Source organism: Hyla sarda, chromosome 3 (assembly GCF_029499605.1).
Source record: "Hyla sarda isolate aHylSar1 chromosome 3, aHylSar1.hap1, whole genome shotgun sequence".
Classification (NCBI taxonomy): Eukaryota; Metazoa; Chordata; class Amphibia; order Anura; family Hylidae; genus Hyla; species Hyla sarda.
Window position 1 is genome coordinate 47,791,903 of NC_079191.1, and position 18,497 is coordinate 47,810,399.

General features: G+C 46.3%; 1 protein-coding gene across 7 annotated transcripts in view; it reads left to right on the forward strand.

Annotated features, from left to right (window-relative positions):
- ASAP2 (ArfGAP with SH3 domain, ankyrin repeat and PH domain 2) overlaps window positions 1-18,497 on the forward strand; it is a 241,633-nt gene that overhangs the window by 104,455 nt on the left and 118,681 nt on the right. For 6 of the 7 annotated variants that reach the window (XM_056564140.1, XM_056564144.1, XM_056564142.1 and 3 more), the window contains 2 exons: window positions 9,201-9,275; window positions 14,390-14,439. In XM_056564140.1, coding sequence (XP_056420115.1) covers window positions 9,201-9,275; window positions 14,390-14,439 — 125 coding nt within the window. Of the gene's footprint in view, window positions 1-5,561; window positions 5,603-9,200; window positions 9,276-14,389; window positions 14,440-18,497 lie in introns of those variants that run through there. The other variant, XM_056564146.1, reaches the window with a different exon arrangement.

Consider the following 18,497-nt stretch of genomic DNA (forward strand, 5'->3'; position numbering starts at 1 on the left):
TCTTCAGCAGTCAGAGAGGTTGAGCCGTTGCTAGTGGATACGACCTGGTCACTACCGCCGCAGCAAGACCATCCCGCTTTGCGGCGGGCTCTGGTGAAAACCAGTAGTGACTTAGAACCGATCCACTAGCACGGTCCACGCCAATCCCTCTCTGGCACAGAGGATCCACTACCTGCCAGCCGGCATCGTGACAGTAGATCCGGCCATGGATCCCGCTGAAGTTCCTCTGCCAGTTGTCGCCGACCTCACCACGGTGGTCGCCCAGCAGTCACAACAGATAGCGCAACAAGGCCAACAGCTGTCTCAACTGACCGTGATGCTACAGCAGCTACTACCACAGCTTCAACAATCATCTCCTCCGCCAGCTCCTGCACCTCCTCCGCAGCGAGTGGCCGCTTCTGGTCTACGACTATCCTTGCCGGATAAATTTGATGGGGACTCTAAATTCTGCCGTGGCTTTCTTTCCCAATGTTCCCTGCACTTGGAGATGATGTCGGACCACTTTCCTACTGAAAGGTCTAAGGTGGCTTTCGTAGTCAGCCTTCTGTCTGGAAAAGCTCTGTCATGGGCCACACCGCTCTGGGACCGCAATGATCCCGTCACTGCCTCTATACACTCCTTCTTCTCGGAAATTCGAAGTGTCTTTGAGGAACCTGCCCGAGCCTCTTCTGCTGAGACTGCCCTGTTGAACCTGGTCCAGGGTAATTCTTCCGTTGGCGAGTACGCCGTACAATTCCGTACTCTTGCTTCAGAATTATCCTGGAATAATGAGGCCCTCTGCGCGACCTTTAAAAAAGGCCTATCCAGCAACATTAAAGATGTTCTGGCCGCACGAGAAATCCCTGCTAACCTACATGAACTCATTCATCTAGCCACTCGCATTGACATGCGTTTTTCCGAAAGGCGTCAGGAGCTCCGCCAGGATATGGACTTTGTTCGCACAAGGCGTTCTTTCTCCCCGGCTCCTCTCTCCTCTGGTCCCCTGCAATCCGTTCCTGTGCCTCCCGCCGTGGAGGCTATGCAGGTCGACCGGTCTCGCCTGACACCTCAAGAGAGGACACGACGCCGCATGGAGAATCTCTGCCTGTACTGTGCCAGTACCGAACACTTCCTGAAGGATTGTCCTATCCGTCCTCCCCGCCTGGAAAGACGTACACTGACTCCGCACAAAGGTGAGACAGTCCTTGATGTCTACTCTGCTTCTCCACGTCTTACTGTGCCTGTGCGGATATCTGCCTCTGCCTTCTCCTTCTCTACTATGGCCTTCTTGGATTCCATATCTGCAGGAAATTTTATTTTGGCCTCTCTCGTCAACAAGTTCAACATCCCGGTGACCAGTCTCGCCAGACCCCTCTACATCAATTGTGTAAACAATGAAAGATTGGACTGTACCATACGTTTCCGCACGGAGCCCCTTCTAATGTGCATCGGACCTCATCACGAGAAGATTGAATTTTTGGTCCTCCCCAATTGCACTTCCGAAATTCTCCTTGGACTACCCTGGCTTCAACTCCATTCCCCAACCCTGGATTGGTCCACTGGGGAGATCAAGAGTTGGGGGCCCTCTTGTTTCAAGGACTGCCTAAAACCGGTTCCCAGTACCCCTTGCCGTGACTCTGTGGTTCCCCCTGTAACCGGTCTTCCTAAGGCCTATATGGACTTTGCGGATGTTTTTTGCAAAAAACAAGCTGAGACTCTACCTCCTCACAGGCCTTATGATTGTCCTATTGACCTCCTCCCGGGCACTACTCCACCCCGGGGCAGAATTTATCCTCTGTCCGCCCCAGAGACTCTTGCTATGTCTGAGTACATCCAGGAAAATTTAAAAAAGGGCTTTATCCGTAAATCCTCCTCTCCTGCCGGAGCCGGATTTTTCTTTGTGTCCAAAAAAGATGGCTCTCTACGTCCTTGCATTGACTACCGCGGTCTTAATAAAATCACGGTAAAGAACCGCTACCCCCTACCCCTCATCTCTGAACTCTTTGATCGCCTCCAAGGTGCCCACATCTTTACCAAACTGGACTTAAGAGGTGCTTATAATCTCATCCGCATCAGAGAGGGGGATGAATGGAAAACGGCATTTAACACTAGAGATGGACACTTTGAGTATCTGGTCATGCCCTTTGGCCTGTGCAACGCCCCTGCCGTCTTCCAAGACTTTGTTAATGAAATTTTTCGTGATCTCTTATACTCCTGTGTTGTTGTATATCTGGACGATATCCTGATTTTTTCTGCCAATCTAGAAGAACACCGCCAGCATGTCCGTATGGTTCTTCAAAGACTTCGTGACAATCAACTTTATGCCAAGATAGAGAAATGTCTGTTTGAATGCCAATCTCTTCCTTTCCTAGGATACTTGGTCTCTGGCCAGGGACTACAAATGGATCCAGACAAACTCTCTGCCGTCTTAGATTGGCCACGCCCCTCCGGACTCCGTGCTATCCAACGTTTTTTGGGGTTCGCCAATTATTACAGGCAATTTATTCCACATTTTTCTACCGTTGTGGCCCCTATCGTGGCTTTAACCAAAAAAAATGCCAATCCCAAGTCTTGGCCTCCTCAAGCGGAAGACGCCTTTAAACGGCTCAAGTCTGCCTTTTCTTCGGCTCCCGTGCTCTCCAGACCTGACCCATCTAAACCCTTCCTATTGGAGGTTGATGCCTCCTCTGTAGGAGCTGGAGCGGTCCTTCTACAAAAAAATTCTTCCGGGCATGCTGTTACTTGTGGTTTTTTTTCTAGGACCTTCTCTCCGGCGGAGAGGAACTACTCCATCGGGGATCGAGAGCTTCTAGCCATTAAATTAGCACTTGAGGAATGGAGGCATCTGCTGGAGGGATCAAAATTTCCAGTTATTATTTACACCGATCACAAGAACCTCTCCTATCTCCAGTCTGCCCAACGGCTGAATCCTCGCCAGGCCAGGTGGTCTCTGTTCTTTGCCCGATTTAATTTTGAAATTCACTTTCGGCCTGCCGATAAGAACATTAGGGCCGATGCTCTCTCTCGTTCCTCGGATGCCTCGGAAGTTGAACTCTCTCCGCAACACATCATTCCTCCTGACTGCCTGATTTCCACTTCTCCAGCCTCCATCAGGCAAACTCCTCCAGGAAAGACCTTCGTCTCTCCACGCCAACGCCTCGGAATCCTCAAATGGGGTCACTCCTCCCATCTCGCAGGTCATGCAGGCATCAAGAAATCTGTACAACTCATCTCTCGCTTCTATTGGTGGCCGACTCTGGAGACGGATGTCGTGGACTTTGTGCGAGCCTGCACTGTCTGTGCCCGGGATAAGACTCCTCGCCAGAAGCCCGCTGGTTTTCTTCATCCTCTGCCTGTCCCCGAACAGCCTTGGTCTCTGATTGGTATGGATTTTATTACAGACCTACCCCCATCCCGTGGCAACACTGTTGTTTGGGTGGTCGTTGATCGATTCTCCAAAATGGCACATTTCATCCCTCTTCCTGGTCTTCCTTCAGCGCCTCAGTTGGCTAAACAATTTTTTGTACATATTTTTCGTCTTCACGGGTTGCCCACACAGATAGTCTCGGATAGAGGCGTCCAATTCGTGTCAAAATTCTGGAGGGCTCTCTGTAAACAACTCAAGATTAAATTAAACTTTTCTTCTGCATATCATCCTCAATCCAATGGACAAGTAGAGAGGATTAACCAGGTCTTGGGTGATTATTTACGACATTTTGTTTCCTCCCGCCAGGATGATTGGGCAGATCTTCTACCATGGGCCGAATTCTCGTATAACTTTAGAGTCTCTGAATCTTCCTCCAAATCCCCATTTTTCGTGGTGTACGGCCGTCACCCTCTTCCCCCCCTCCCTACTCCCTTGCCCTCTGGTTTGCCCGCTGTAGATGAAGTGACTCGTGATCTTTCCACCATATGGAAAGAGACCCAAAATTCTCTTTTACAGGCTTCATCTCGCATGAAAAAGTTTGCCGATAAGAAAAGAAGAGCTCCCCCCATTTTTGCTCCCGGAGACAAGGTATGGCTCTCCGCTAAATATGTCCGCTTTCGTGTCCCCAGTTACAAACTGGGTCCACGCTATCTTGGTCCTTTCAAAGTCTTGTGCCAAATTAATCCTGTCTCTTACAAACTTCTTCTTCCTCCTTCTCTCCGTATTCCTAATGCCTTTCATGTCTCTCTTCTTAAACCTCTCATCATCAACCGTTTCTCTCCCAAGTTAGTTTCTCCCACTCCTGTCTCCGGTTCTTCTGACGTCTTCTCAGTGAAAGAGATACTGGCCTCCAAGACGGTCAGAGGAAAAAGGTTCTTTTTGGTGGATTGGGAGGGCTGTGGACCTGAAGAGAGATCCTGGGAACCTGAGGACAACATCCTAGACAAAAGTCTGCTCCTCAGGTTCTCAGGCTCTAAGAAGAGGGGGAGACCCAAGGGGGGGGGGTACTGTTACGCCGAGCGCTCCGGGTCCCCGCTCCTCCCCGGAGCGCTCGCTTCTCTCTCGCTACCGCAGCGCTCCGGGCAGCTCCACTGACCCGGTGCGCTGCGATACCGTCTCCAGCCAGGATGCGATTCGCGATGCGGGTGGCGCCCGCTCGCGATGCGCATCCCGGCTCCCGTACCTGACTCGCTCTCCGTCTGTCCTGTCTCGGCGCGCGCGGCCCCGCTCCCTAGGGCGCGCGCGCGCCGGGTCTCTGCGATTTAAAGGGCCACTGCGCCGCTGATTGGCGCAGTGGTTCCAATTAGTGTGTTCACCTGTGCACTCCCTATTTATACCTCACTTCCCCTTCACTCCCTCGCCGGATCTTGTTGCCATTGTGCCAGTGAAAGCGTTTCCTTGTGTGTTCCTAGCCTGTGTTCCAGACCTCCTGCCGTTGCCCCCGACTACGATCCTTGCTGCCTGCCCCGACCTTCTGCTACGTCCGACCTTGCTTCTGTCTACTCCCTTGTACCGCGCCTATCTTCAGCAGTCAGAGAGGTTGAGCCGTTGCTAGTGGATACGACCTGGTCACTACCGCCGCAGCAAGACCATCCCGCTTTGCGGCGGGCTCTGGTGAAAACCAGTAGTGACTTAGAACCGATCCACTAGCACGGTCCACGCCAATCCCTCTCTGGCACAGAGGATCCACTACCTGCCAGCCGGCATCGTGACAGCGGTCATGGAGACGGTGGAAACAATGAATTATATACATCAATAATTCGATTCCTCTGAGGTTTCCATGACCGCGCCCGAACATCCCACCCTTGGTTCTTTGGTTATGGTTTATTAACTCATTTCCTTCCTTCCTTTGGTCTTCTTAAAGGGGTACTCTGCTGCTCAGTGTTTGGAACAAACTGTTACAAACGCTGGAGCCGGCGCAGGGAGCTTGTGACGTCATAGCCCCCCCCCCCCCCTTCATGACGTCACGCCCCGCCCCCTCAATGCAAGTTTATTGTCACCCCCCCCCCCCAAAGACTTGCATTGAGGGGGCGGGGCGTGACATCATGAGGGGGTGGGGCTATGATGTCACAAGCTCCCTGTGCCGGCTCCAGCGTTCATAACAGTTTGTTCCAAACACTGAGCAGCAGAGTACCCCTTTAAGAATACACCTGAGTGGGGTCATCATTCCCTGGTAATTTTCAAGTCAAGCAATAGGTGGAGTTCAAGAAAGCTTCTCTTCCATCTATAGAGGAGCTACTGTGTGTATTTTTTGTGACATATGACAGTGCCATATAGGTCGCCACTAAGCTCTTCAATACAACCGTTGTAGTGCTCACGTTCATCTATGGAGATTACATGGCAATGTGCATGGCAGTGTGGCTTAAAGGAGTAGTCCAGTGGTGACTCAGTGGTGAACAACTTATCCCCTATCTTAAGGATAGGGGATAAGTTGCAGATCGCGGGGGGTCCGACTGCTGGGGCCCCCGTGATCTCCTGTACGGAGCCCCGACAGCCCGCGGGAAGGGGGCGTGTCGACCTCCGCACGAAGCCACGGCCGACACGCCCCATCAATACAACTCTATGGCAGAGCCGAAGCGCTGCCTTCGGCAATCTCCGGCTCTGCCATAGAGATGTATTGAGGGGGCGTGTCGGCCGCCGCTTCGTGCGGAGGTCGACACCCGCTATCTGGCCGGAGAGCCGGGGCCCTGTACAGAGAGATCGCAGGGGGCCCCAGCGGTCGGACCCCCCGCGATCTCAAACTTATCCCCTATCCTTAGGATAGGGGATACGTTTTTCAACAACTGGACTACCCCTTTAAAATGTGTTAACCCATGAATTGTTGGGGTGTTTTTTTGGGCCATTTAGTTAACGTCTTTCTCATGTATGTAGTTGAATCACTTTTTCAGACTAGAAATTTGTCCACCAGCCGTGTGAGATTAAAGGGATATTGTTTGGTCTAACACAGTGGTCCTCAAACTGTGGCCCTCCAGATGTTTCAAAACTACAATTCCCAGCATACCTGGACAGCCGTTGGCTGTCCAGGCATGCTGGGAGTTGTAGTTTTGCAACATCTGGAGGGCCACAGTTTGGGGACCACTGGTGTGCGTGTGTAGTAGGTGAAGGTGACTTTCACATGTGAGAAATACATATTACCAATGATAATTGTTTAGCAAATTCTTGCATGTAATCTTAACAGCTTGGTCACTAGGAACATACGGTTTGACAACCACCACTCTTGTTGATAAATTCCTTTATCCAGAGGTTATTTGCTTTATAATTTACACCGTTATTATACTGCACTGGATATGGAAAGAGCATATAACACGGGCCTGATGGAAAGGTTAATTCTCTTTATTCACACTCGCCCCGATGGTGAATGCTGCAGCAGCTTGTGAAGGTCACCAAGGTGCTGCAGCATTCATTGCTAAGCAGTCCTCCAAAAAATTATAAGTTGACCACTTTGCCATGTTTTCCTGTAAATGTCTATGTATAGTAAACCCAGAGAGTTTAAAAGTGTACCTGCTGTTTGTAAAAAAAAAAAACATGTTTTATATAATGTAGATAATACCTTTTATATGTATATTTGTAATATACATTAGATAAAACAAATTGTATATTGTTGGGTGAAACAATTCTGTAGCTGCAGCTATTGCCTGTGTGTCACTGTGCAGAGACAAAGTACAGGAAGTGAGGGCAGGACAAGCAGGGCTCTGTGTCCTCAGTCTGCTGTGCAAAAAGGGAGCGTTTCACAGAGCCTCAGTGCACAGAGTCCTGCTTGCTCTCAGTGTACAGAGCCCTGCTTGCCCTCAGTGCACAGAGCCCTGCTTGCCCTCAGTGCACAGAGCCCTGCTTGCCCTCGGTGCACAGAGCCCTGCTTGCCCTCGGTGTACAGAGCCCTGCTTGCCCTCGGTGTACAGAGCCCTGCTTGCCCTCGGTGTACAGAGCCCTGCTTGCCCTCGGTGTACAGAGCCCTGCTTGCCCTCGGTGTACAGAGCCCTGCTTGCCCTCGGTGTACAGAGCCCTGCTTGCCCTCGGTGTACAGAGCCCTGCTTGCCCTCGGTGTACAGAGCCCTGCTTGCCCTCGGTGTACAGAGCCCTGCTTGCCCTCGGTGTACAGAGCCCTGCTTGCCCTCGGTGTACAGAGCCCTGCTTGCCCTCGGTGTACAGAGCCCTGCTTGCCCTCGGTGTACAGAGCCCTGCTTGCCCTCGGTGTACAGAGCCCTGCTTGCCCTCGGTGTACAGAGCCCTGCTTGCCCTCGGTGTACAGAGCCCTGCTTGCCCTCGGTGTACAGAGCCCTGCTTGCCCTCGGTGTACAGAGCCCTGCTTGCCCTCGGTGTACAGAGCCCTGCTTGCCCTCGGTGTACAGAGCCCTGCTTGCCCTCGGTGTACAGAGCCCTGCTTGCCCTCGGTGTACAGAGCCCTGCTTGCCCTCGGTGTACAGAGCCCTGCTTGCCCTCGGTGTACAGAGCCCTGCTTGCCCTCGGTGTACAGAGCCCTGCTTGCCCTCGGTGTACAGAGCCCTGCTTGCCCTCGGTGTACAGAGCCCTGCTTGCCCTCGGTGTACAGAGCCCTGCTTGCCCTCGGTGTACAGAGCCCTGCTTGCCCTCGGTGTACAGAGCCCTGCTTGCCCTCGGTGTACAGAGCCCTGCTTGCCCTCGGTGTACAGAGCCCTGCTTGCCCTCGGTGTACAGAGCCCTGCTTGCCCTCGGTGTACAGAGCCCTGCTTGCCCTCGGTGTACAGAGCCCTGCTTGCCCTCGGTGTACAGAGCCCTGCTTGCCCTCGGTGTACAGAGCCCTGCTTGCCCTCGGTGTACAGAGCCCTGCTTGCCCTCGGTGTACAGAGCCCTGCTTGTCCAACATGCCTTACCCTTCTCTCCCCTGTGGAAAGGAGTAAATTAATTTAAGTTGGCATACCCCTTAAAATGTTTTAGATTCATTATAACTGCATCATACTCTGCGGCACCATATAAAGAATTAATTTCTGCTATTACAATTATCCACCCTAGCCATACAATCTGTCTGTGATCAATATGCTTTTAAAGTCAATATTGGTATCTGGCTTCTGGACTGATCAGACCGGCCACTTAAAGGGGCATTTCGGTGGAAAACTTTAGTTTTTAAATGAACTGGTGCCAGAAAGTTAAACTGATTTGTAAATGACTTCTATTTAAAAATCTTAATCCTTTCAGTACTTATTAGCAGCTGTATTCTACAGAGGAAAGTCTATTCTATTTGAATTGCTTTTTGGTCTTGTCCGCAGTGCTCTCTGCTGACACCTCTGTCCAATGTCAGTAACTTTCCAGAGCAGCATAGGTTTGCTATGGGGATTTTCTCCTGCTCTGGACAGTTCCTCATACGGGCATCAGGTGTCAGCAGAGAGCACTGTGGACAAGACAAAAAAAGAAATTCAAAAAGAAAAGAATTTTCTCTGTAGCATACAGCTGCTAATAAGTACTGGAAGGGTAAAGATTTTTAAATAGAAGTAATTTACAAATCTGTTTAACTTTCTGTTACCAGTTGATTTAAAAAAAAAAAAAAGAAAAATGTTTTCCAAACTGGGTGCCTCAAGCTGTTGCAAAACTACATGTCCGGGCATGCTGGGAGTTGTAGTTTTGCGACAGCTGGTAACACACTGGTTGGAAAACACCAGTATAGTATTTTGTCCATTTGTACAGGAGGAAAGAACATGTTGCCTTGGTGGGTTCTACTTGCATTTCCCTACATCAGAAAATATGTTTTACGCTTTTTTATATGGATCACTTTTGTCTTTATTTATTTATTTATTTTTGTTCTGTTTTTTGCGTTTTGTAGGTTCAGAATATGAACAACATTATAACATTCCCACTGGATAGTTTACTGAAAGGAGATTTAAAAGGAGTTAAAGGGGTAAGTGGCTTTTTCTTCCTAACCTATTGTAACAATACAGTAATCTCAGTAGTGAAGAGCTCAGCCGTGTGCTTCTCCGATCTGAACATCCAGACCCTGACAATAAAAAATAAATAAAAAATTTGACATGTGACACAGATGAGAACTTTTTTGAAGTGCCAGAGACACAATGAAGGTAGGGTCACACATTGCGTATATGTAGCGTATTACACGCTGCGCAAAATCAGATGAAATATGCGTGAAATAGTCTGTGTATATGCTATGTGTGTCCCTACCCTACACTAAACGTGTTTTCATAGACCCCTTTAACCCTGCCGTTACCACACGGTAGTGTGACGGCCGTCAGAGCCGCCGGGGAAAATAGTGGGAGAAAAAATACAGCTTGCGCCGTTTTTTTCTCTTCTGCTACTCCCACTGAAAAACTGCAGTGCCCGACAGACTCCATTAAAGGGGTACTCCGGTGAAAACCTTTTTTCTTTTAAATCAACTGGTGGCAGAAAGTTAAACATATTTGTAAATTACTTCTATTAAAAAATCTTAATCCTTCCTGTACTTATTAGCTGCTGAATACTACAGAGGAAATTCTTTTCTTTTTGGAATGCTCTCTGATGACATCACGAGCACAGTTCTCTCTGCTGACGTTATTATAATAATAATAATAACGCTTTTTTAATTGTTGTCCTTAGTAGGATTTGAACCCAAGTCCCCAGCACTGCAAGGCAGCAGTGCTAACCACTGAGCCACCATGCTGCCCTTAGCATACATCTGCCATGCACGGTTGCTAAAATGGACAGAGATGTCAGCAGAGAACACTGTGCTCGTGATGTCATCAGTGTTACAAAAAGAAAGGAATTTCCTCTGTAGCATACAGCAGCTAATACTGGAAGGATTAAGATTTTTTAATAGAAGTAATTTACAAATATGTTTAACTTTCTGCCACCAGTTGATTTAAAAGAAAAAAGGTTTTCACCGGAGTACCACTTTAACTATAATGGGGTCCATCAGGACCCGCTGTTTCCTGTTGCGCCCTGTCAGAATCCCCCCCCCAAAAAAAGTTTGAGGGCTGTTCTTGTAGCCTTATAATCAAAACTTAACACATATCCAATAGATAGGGGTCAAGGGGTTCATTAGTGGGGGTCTGACTACCAGGGTCACATGATCACAAGATTAGGGGTCCCATATCCCCCCATTAGAAGGGAGTGGAAGTTGAGTGTGTGTACTTGTGTTTTATTAAAGGGGTATTCCGCTGCTCAGCGTTTGGAACAAACTGTTCCGTACGCTGGAGCCGGCGCCACGAGCTCGTGACGTCATGGCCCCGCCCAGTCATGCAGTCACTCCCCGCCCCCTCAATGCAAGTCTATGGGAGGGGGCGTGACAGCCGTCACGCCCCCTCCCATAGACTTGCATTGAGGGAGCGGGGCGTGACATCATGAGGGGGCGGTGGGGCTATGGCGTGACGAGCTCCCAAATAAATAACCAAATAAGTCATGTAGTTTTGGCTCTGGAAGTAATATCTGTTACCGCTATGTTAAGGATTATTGTGTGACTGAATTTAAAAGGATTTCTAGACTTGTTAAGGACCTTAGGATTTATTGGATTCCTTGAATAAATCCTGGATTTTCTGTCTTCTTAATTAGTCAGACGCACAATTGTAGATTGCTCTCTGGATGTAACATACACAGCGGGTGAAATAACTATTGAACACATCACTAAATATATTTCCAAAGGTGCTATTGACATGAAATGTTTACCAGATATTGGTAATAGAGATGAGCGAATTTACAGTAAATTCGATTCGTCACGAACTTCTCGGCTCGGCAGTTGATGTCTTATCCTGCATAAATTAATTCAGCTTTCAGGTGCTCTGGAAAAGATGGATACAGTCCTAGGAAAGAGTCTCCTAGGACTGTATCCACCTTTTCCAGCCCACAGGAGCACCTGAAAGCTGAACTAATTTATGCAGGAAAAGTCATCAACTGCCGAGCCGAGAAGTTCGTGAAGAATCGAATTTACTGTAAGTTCGCTCATCTCTAATTGGTAACAACGCAAGTAACGCATACATACAAAGAAACCAAAACCTATACGGTCAGAAATGTACTTATGTGTAATACTGTGAAATGACGCAGTGACAAAACTATTGAACACGCTTACTGATATCTATTTAATACTTTGTTTTAGCCTTTGTCGGTAATGACTAGAGTTGAGTGAACTTACAGTAAATTGGTTCGTAACGTACCTCGCGGCACGGCCGTAGATGACTTTAGTCTGCATAAATTAGTTCAGCTTTCCAAGTACTCCGATTGCCTAGAAAAGGTGGATACAGTCCTACGAGACCTAAGACTGTCATCCGGGACTTTTCCAGGCAACCGGAGCACTTGGAAAGCTGAACTAATTAATGCAGACGAAAGTCATCAACGGCCGCGCCGCGAGGTTCATTCTGAACCAATTTACTGTAAGTTCGCTCCACTCTGGTAATGACTGCTTCAAGACGCCTCCCGTAGGGACAAACTAGTCGTGTGCATTGCTCTGGTGGGATTACGGCCCATCCTCCCACACAAACAGCCTCCAAATCTTGAAGGTTCCGTGGGCCTCTTCTTTGAATTATGATCTTCGGTTCTCTCCATAGATTTTCAATGGGATAGGTCAGGTGATCGGCTGGGCCATTCTTGCAGATTTGTTTTCTTTCTTTTAAGCCATTTGAGCGTTTTCTGGGCTGTGTGTGTGGGATCATTGTCTCCCTGAAATTTCTGCCCTTGTTCCTTTTTCATCAGATGGCAGATGATTTTTGTCACGAATGTCTCGGTAAATTTGCCCATTCATCCTTCTTTTAGTTAAAGGGGTACTCTGAGGAAAAAATATTTTTATTTTTTTAAATCAACTGGTGCCAGAAAGTGAAACTGATTTGTAAATTACTTCTATTTAAAAATTTTAATCCTTCCAGTACTTATCAGCTGCTGTATGCTCCACAGGAAGTTCTTTTTTTTTTTTTCAATTTCTTTTCTGTCTGACCACAGTGCTCTCTGCTGACACCTCTGTCTGTCTTGGGAACTGTCAAGAGCAGGAGAAAATTCACATAGAAAACCTCTCCTGCTCTGGACAGTTCCTGAGACAGACAGGTGTCAGCAGAGAGCACTGTGGTCAGACAGAAAAGAAATTGGGGAAAAAAGAACTTCCTGTGGAGCGTACAGCAGCTGATAAATACTGGAAGGGTTAAGATTTTTAAATAGAAGTAATTTACAAATCTGTTTAACTTTTGGCACCTTTATAGGGGTACGCCGGTGAAAAACTTTTATTTTATTTTTTTTAAATCAACTGGTGCCAGAAAGTTAAACAGATTTGTAAATGACTTCTATTTAAAATTCTTAATCCTTCCAGTATTTACTAACGTCTGTATACTACAGAGGAAATTCTTTTCTTTTTGGATTTCTTTTCTGTCACGGCTACAGTGCTCTCTGCTGACACCTCTGTCCATGTCAGGAACTGTCCAGAGCAGGAGAAAATCCCCATAGCAAACATATATATGCTGCTTTGGACAGTTCCTAAAATGGACAGAGGTGTCAGCAGAGAGCAATTTGCGCGTGACAGAAAATAAATCCAAAAAGAAAATAATTTCCTCTGTAGTATACAGCTGCTAATAAGTACTGGAAGGATTAAGAATTTTTAATAGAAGTAATTTGCAAATCTGTTTAGCTTTCTGGTACCAGTTGATATTAAAAAAAAAATATTTTCACCGGAGTACCCCTTTAAGTGAAATTCGCCAGAAAAGCTGCCCTACACCATGATTTTCCACCCTGCAAACTTCACTGTTGGTGTTTTTCAGGGTGATGTGCGGGGACATTTCTCTTCCAAACTTGGTGTGTATTGTAGCTTCTTAACACTTCCATTTTGCTCTCCTCTGACCCCACTATATTCTTCCAGTATTTCATTGGCTTTTCCACACGTTTTGCACCAAGCTTTTAACCAGCTTCAGGGTGCGTTCAAACGCTAGTAACTAGCAGCGGATTTTCCGCTGCGAGTTACTCTACCACTCATTTGAAAGGGTCCGCGGACAGTCCGCAAATCTGACACTATTGCGGACTGTCTGTGGACTCCTTTAAATCAATGGTAACCAACGCCATTGTTATGTTTCGCAACAATTAAGTTGTGAAGGTCCTGAGACAGCTCTTTTGCTTTTACCCATCACGAGATGTGTCTTGTGTGACACCTCGGCCTTTTTGTAGCCATCGGTTGGGACTGAGCCAGCTGATATTAATTTGCTCTGACAAAGGGCTGGATTGCTTTTTAATTACAGATTTCAGCTGTAGTCTTGGCTTTCCGTGCATTTTTGCACCTCCCTTTCTTCATGCGTTCAATACTTTTTTTTCCCCTGTGTCATTTCCCATTATTAAACATAATTGAGTTAATTTGTTTTGGTCTTTTTGTATGTATGGGTTTCTTGGGTTAATGTGTGTGTATATATACACCTATATTAAAGGAGAACTCCGGAATATAATAAATTGTCCCCCATACTTCTGGCAGTAAAAAAAATAAAGATGTACATACATTCCTCCCCTCCCCCGGGGCCTCTGGTAACCGGCTCCGGTCTCCACCGTGATCCTCTTCCTGGTTGCCGGTGGTCTGATGAATCCTACTGTGCTCAGCCAATCACCGGACGCAGTGAAGTCCCGACTCGGCTGAGCGGCAGTGTGAGAACGCTTCAGGACACAAAATTCTTCACTACACCGGCACCTGCTGCCGGGGCCGAAAACGTCACACTGCCGCTCAGCCTATCGCCGGCCGGGACTTCACTGCGGCTGGTGATTGGCTGAGCGCAGTATGATTCATCCGACCACCGGCAACCAGGAAGAGGATTGCGGCAGAGACCGGAGCCGGTTACCGGAGGCCCCGGGGGAGCGGAGGAAGGTATGTACATCTTTATTTTTTTTACTGCCGGCAGTATGGGGGACAATTTTTATATTCCGGAGTTCTCCTTTAATATATTTTATTGAGAAAAATGGTGACGTGTTCAATACTTATTTTACCCGCCGTATGACATATAGCTTGTTTGTTTTATATGCAATGTAGTGTAACATTTGTGACTCTTTATGACTCGGCCCCATCACATTGTGTTGCAGGACTTGAAGAAGCCTTTCGATAAAGCCTGGAAAGACTATGAAACGAAAGTGTAAGTCCATTTCCGATGGTATATCGAAGTCACTAAGGGAAAGGGGGCCATTCATCCTGACGTCCGTATGTTGTCTCCCCGTCTTTGGGGGTTATATGCGAATATCCCTCACATACCCCCATCTTATTAGGGCAGTGGTCTCCAAACTGTGGACCAACAGCTGTTGCAAAACTACAACTCCCAGCATGCCCGGACAGCCGTTGGCTGTCCGGGCATGCTGGAAGTTGTAGGTTTGCAACAGCTGGAGGTCCACAGTTTGGAGACCACTGTCCTGTCCTATTTTAGCAGGACTTCTAAAGGAGCCTTAAAGGGGTTATCCAGGAAAAAACTTGTTGTTCTTTTCTGTGCTCTCTGATGACACGTGTCTCGGGAACCTCCCAGTTTAGAAGAGGTTTTCTATGGGGATTTGCTTCTAAACTGGGCGGTTCCCGAGACACATGTCATCGGAGAGCACTTAGACAGAAAAGAACAACCTTAACTTCAGAAGCTCATATGTACTGGAAGGATTAAGATTTTTTTTATAGAAGTAATTTACAAATCTGTTTAACTTTCTGGAGCCAGTTGATATATATATAAAAAAAAGTTTTTTTCCTGGATAACCCATTTAAAGGGGACCTGTTACCAAGAAAATGTTAACTGATCTATCGGCATCCATTTATAAAGCAGGAAGAGATAGCAGATTTTCAGAATACAAAGGACTAGGCACGATGGATTACTTCCCTCACGTCTCTCATCCTTTTCCTGGTTATTCAGACAAGCTCTTTATTTTTGTAGTTCCCAAGAATAGGTCAAGGGGCAGTAAATCTAGATCTCAGAATATACCGGTACTTTCATTGTTCTCTCACTTTTAGAGGGTAAAACAATCTGAGAACCCTCCAATCATTACATATTTGTACGTTCTTAAAGTTTTTCAATTAAAACAGATTAAAACATAAAGGGGCGAATTTATCATCTGGCATGCAGCTGCAAAAAGGCTTTTTTTATTTTTTATATTTATTTAAAATTTTGCGCATTGACTCACACCAAAACGAGCATTTAAATTTGCAACATATTCACATTGTCAGCGCTGGCTTCTTGTGCTTCCAGGGGCCATGGTTAGCAGATGCGCTGCTTGGGGGCGCTGAATTTATCAAATTTTAAATTTTAATACATATGTACTCCAGTGACCTGCTGGCATAGGAATGTATGTGGGCTTTTTACCATTTCTTGCGCTATCCAGCGGAATCCTGTCATTTCGCAAATGCATCCATATACCCTGGTCTTCATTGGCTTTAGATGGTGTTGGTCTCCCGTCAGAAATCAGGTGGACTTTCACGATGAGTTAAAGGGGTACTCTGGTGGAAAACTTTTTTTTAAATCAACTTGTACCAGAAAGTTAAACCGATTTGTAAATTACTTCTATTAAAATATCTTAATCTTTCCAGTACTTATTAGCTCCTGAATACTACAGAGGAAATTCTTTTCTTTTTGGAACACAGAGCTCTCTGCTGACATTACGAGCACAGGGCTCTCTGCTGACATCTCTGTCCATTTTAGGAACTGTCCAGAGCAGGATATGTTTTCTATGGGGATTTTCTCCTACTCTGGACAGTTCTTAAAATGGACAGAGATGTCAGCAGAGAGCACTGTGCTCGTGATGTCAGCAGAGAGGTCTGTGTTCCAAAAATAAAATAAGTTACTGGAAGGATTAATATTAAATAGAAGTAATTTACAAATCTCATAGTATCCGTGAAGAGAAATGAAAATATCGGCACTCACCAGTGTGGCTGCAGGGTCTTCTTTATTGAGACATACTCACATGCGGGGTACAGAAGAGAGGGGAGTGGGGGGACAAGTGGTGGCGACCGAGCTCTAGTTTTGCACACTTGGTGTGCTTCGTCCTGCCAGGACGATATTTTCATTTCTCTTCACGGATACTATGAACTTTGCTTGCATTATCTGAGCACCACCTGAGGCATTACAGCTACACCAACTCCTACCTGCCATCTCAAATCCAGTACACTCACGCAGTGCCGCACTACCTTCTATGTGAATAATTTACAAATCTGTTTAACTTTCTGGCACCAGTTGATTTAAAAACAAGTTTTCCACCGGAGAAACCCTTTAACAGTAGACAACAATGACAGCGGCACTCACCCTTGATTCACAGTATCTAACTTCTTCATTATATCGACATGCAGGTTACAGCCCGATTTACTCCGACCCCCTCCTGTGTTTGTGTCCTTTAACCTGCATGTTGTTATAATGAAGAAGTTGGATATTGTGCACTAAGGGTGAGTGCCACTGTTATTCTTGCCTACTTTTAACCCATAATAAACTTTGTTCAACAACTAGGAAAAACCAGGTCTAATAGCGAACACCAACAATTAAAAGCAAGGAAAAGCTGGATATATGTCTGACCGGGCCAATAATAAACAGTGTTAGAGGGGTATTCCCATCTTATAAAATGACTATACATCATTAGAAGTTGAATATAATTTGCATTGACAATGACCGGACAATTTGCAGGTTGCAGTATGTTTTCTTTGCTTTAGGTTCCTTTTTTTTTAATGTTTAATTTAGTCCAATACGCAACCGACCCATATTGTATTTTTTTGTTTAAAAAAAAAAAAAAGTGCATGACCGAAATATGACCCTATACTTACACACCAGGGACCAGTTAACATCACAGCTCAGTAGACACATGTAATGGGTCAGAAAGTGACTAATAACCCTTTAATTCCCTCATGTGCTACATTTGCCTTTCTTCCTTTTGGAAGCCTGTGTCTGTATGTGTAAGACTATCAGGATGAAACCTAATTAAAATGACAAATAAAGCAAATCCCAGAATTCATCTATTGGTTTCCTGGAGAATTAAAGAGTTTATAAAATAGGGTCATTGCGTAAAATCTAATCTTTCTTATCGTTATCTGTGTTATTGATCCTTTTCTTTTATATATTTACTTATGGCCGACATTTCAGGTATCTGACGATTGCTTTACTGTGCTTGTAAACTATCCTTTGCAGCAAAGCCAGTGGCTGCCATCTTGCTATCAACATGTTGGTCCTTTATTTTACCACCATGCACCATTGTTGTATAACAAAAATAGAGAAGCATAGCCTCAGCATAATAAAAATAAATAAATAAATAAAACAGGTTGTTAGTATACATTTTGATCAAAAAGTACAATCCCACTCGCCATGTCAAGGCCACTTAGTCTTTATTAGCAGGAGACTGCATATGGGTTTCCTCCTAGCATTTTCCCAGCCCTCTGGCGGGGAGCACATGTTAGGTAGGTGTTCACACTGGTGTGGTGCTCTGTGGCGGCCTTTGTTGCTGTGATGCTTTGTCTCTGGGGTGGAGTGGCCTGGAGTCAGCGACTTGTTTGGGTAGCAGTGGGGCTGCCTGGCCTCCGGGTCATCCCCCCCTGTGGGCTTGGTGTTGTGAAGGCAGTGGTTGTTCCCACTATGACTAGGTGGCCTTGACGTGGGGAGTGGGCTTTTCCTTTTGGATCAAATATATACGAACAACCTGTTCGTTTTTGAAATTATGCTGAGAAGCAAGTAGATCAAAATACAAATGGTGGATGTGCGGCTGTGTTTCTGTTTTTCTATTTTTTTTTTTCGCCTTTGTTGCATGTTCTCTAGCAGCCTGAACACACACCGCCTGTAAAATTCCCCAAATGTACACATATTTATTAGATAATCTAGCTGAGTACCTGGCATTGCCCAGTCTTCCTACTTAAACCTACTAGCAACAATGGCGCTCTCGTCCTCCTATCCCAACCTTCTAACCCAATCACATATTCCATCCACTAAATACCCTCTGCAACTGCCTTCCTGAAAGGAACTAGATCAGGAGATGTAGTGTAAGTCCCATAGATATGTATAGGACTTTAATCAAATATATATATTAGTGGGTTCATTTAACGTGTATGGGAATGTCTCAACTGTCCCAATGAGAGATGAGTGAAAGAAAGAATGGTCTTGTTCAGTTTCAACTAGAGGTGTCTGGCAGCGGCTTACTTCCTTCTTTCCATTGAAACCACGTGTGTGCTTGACTGGGCGTGCATGAGTAT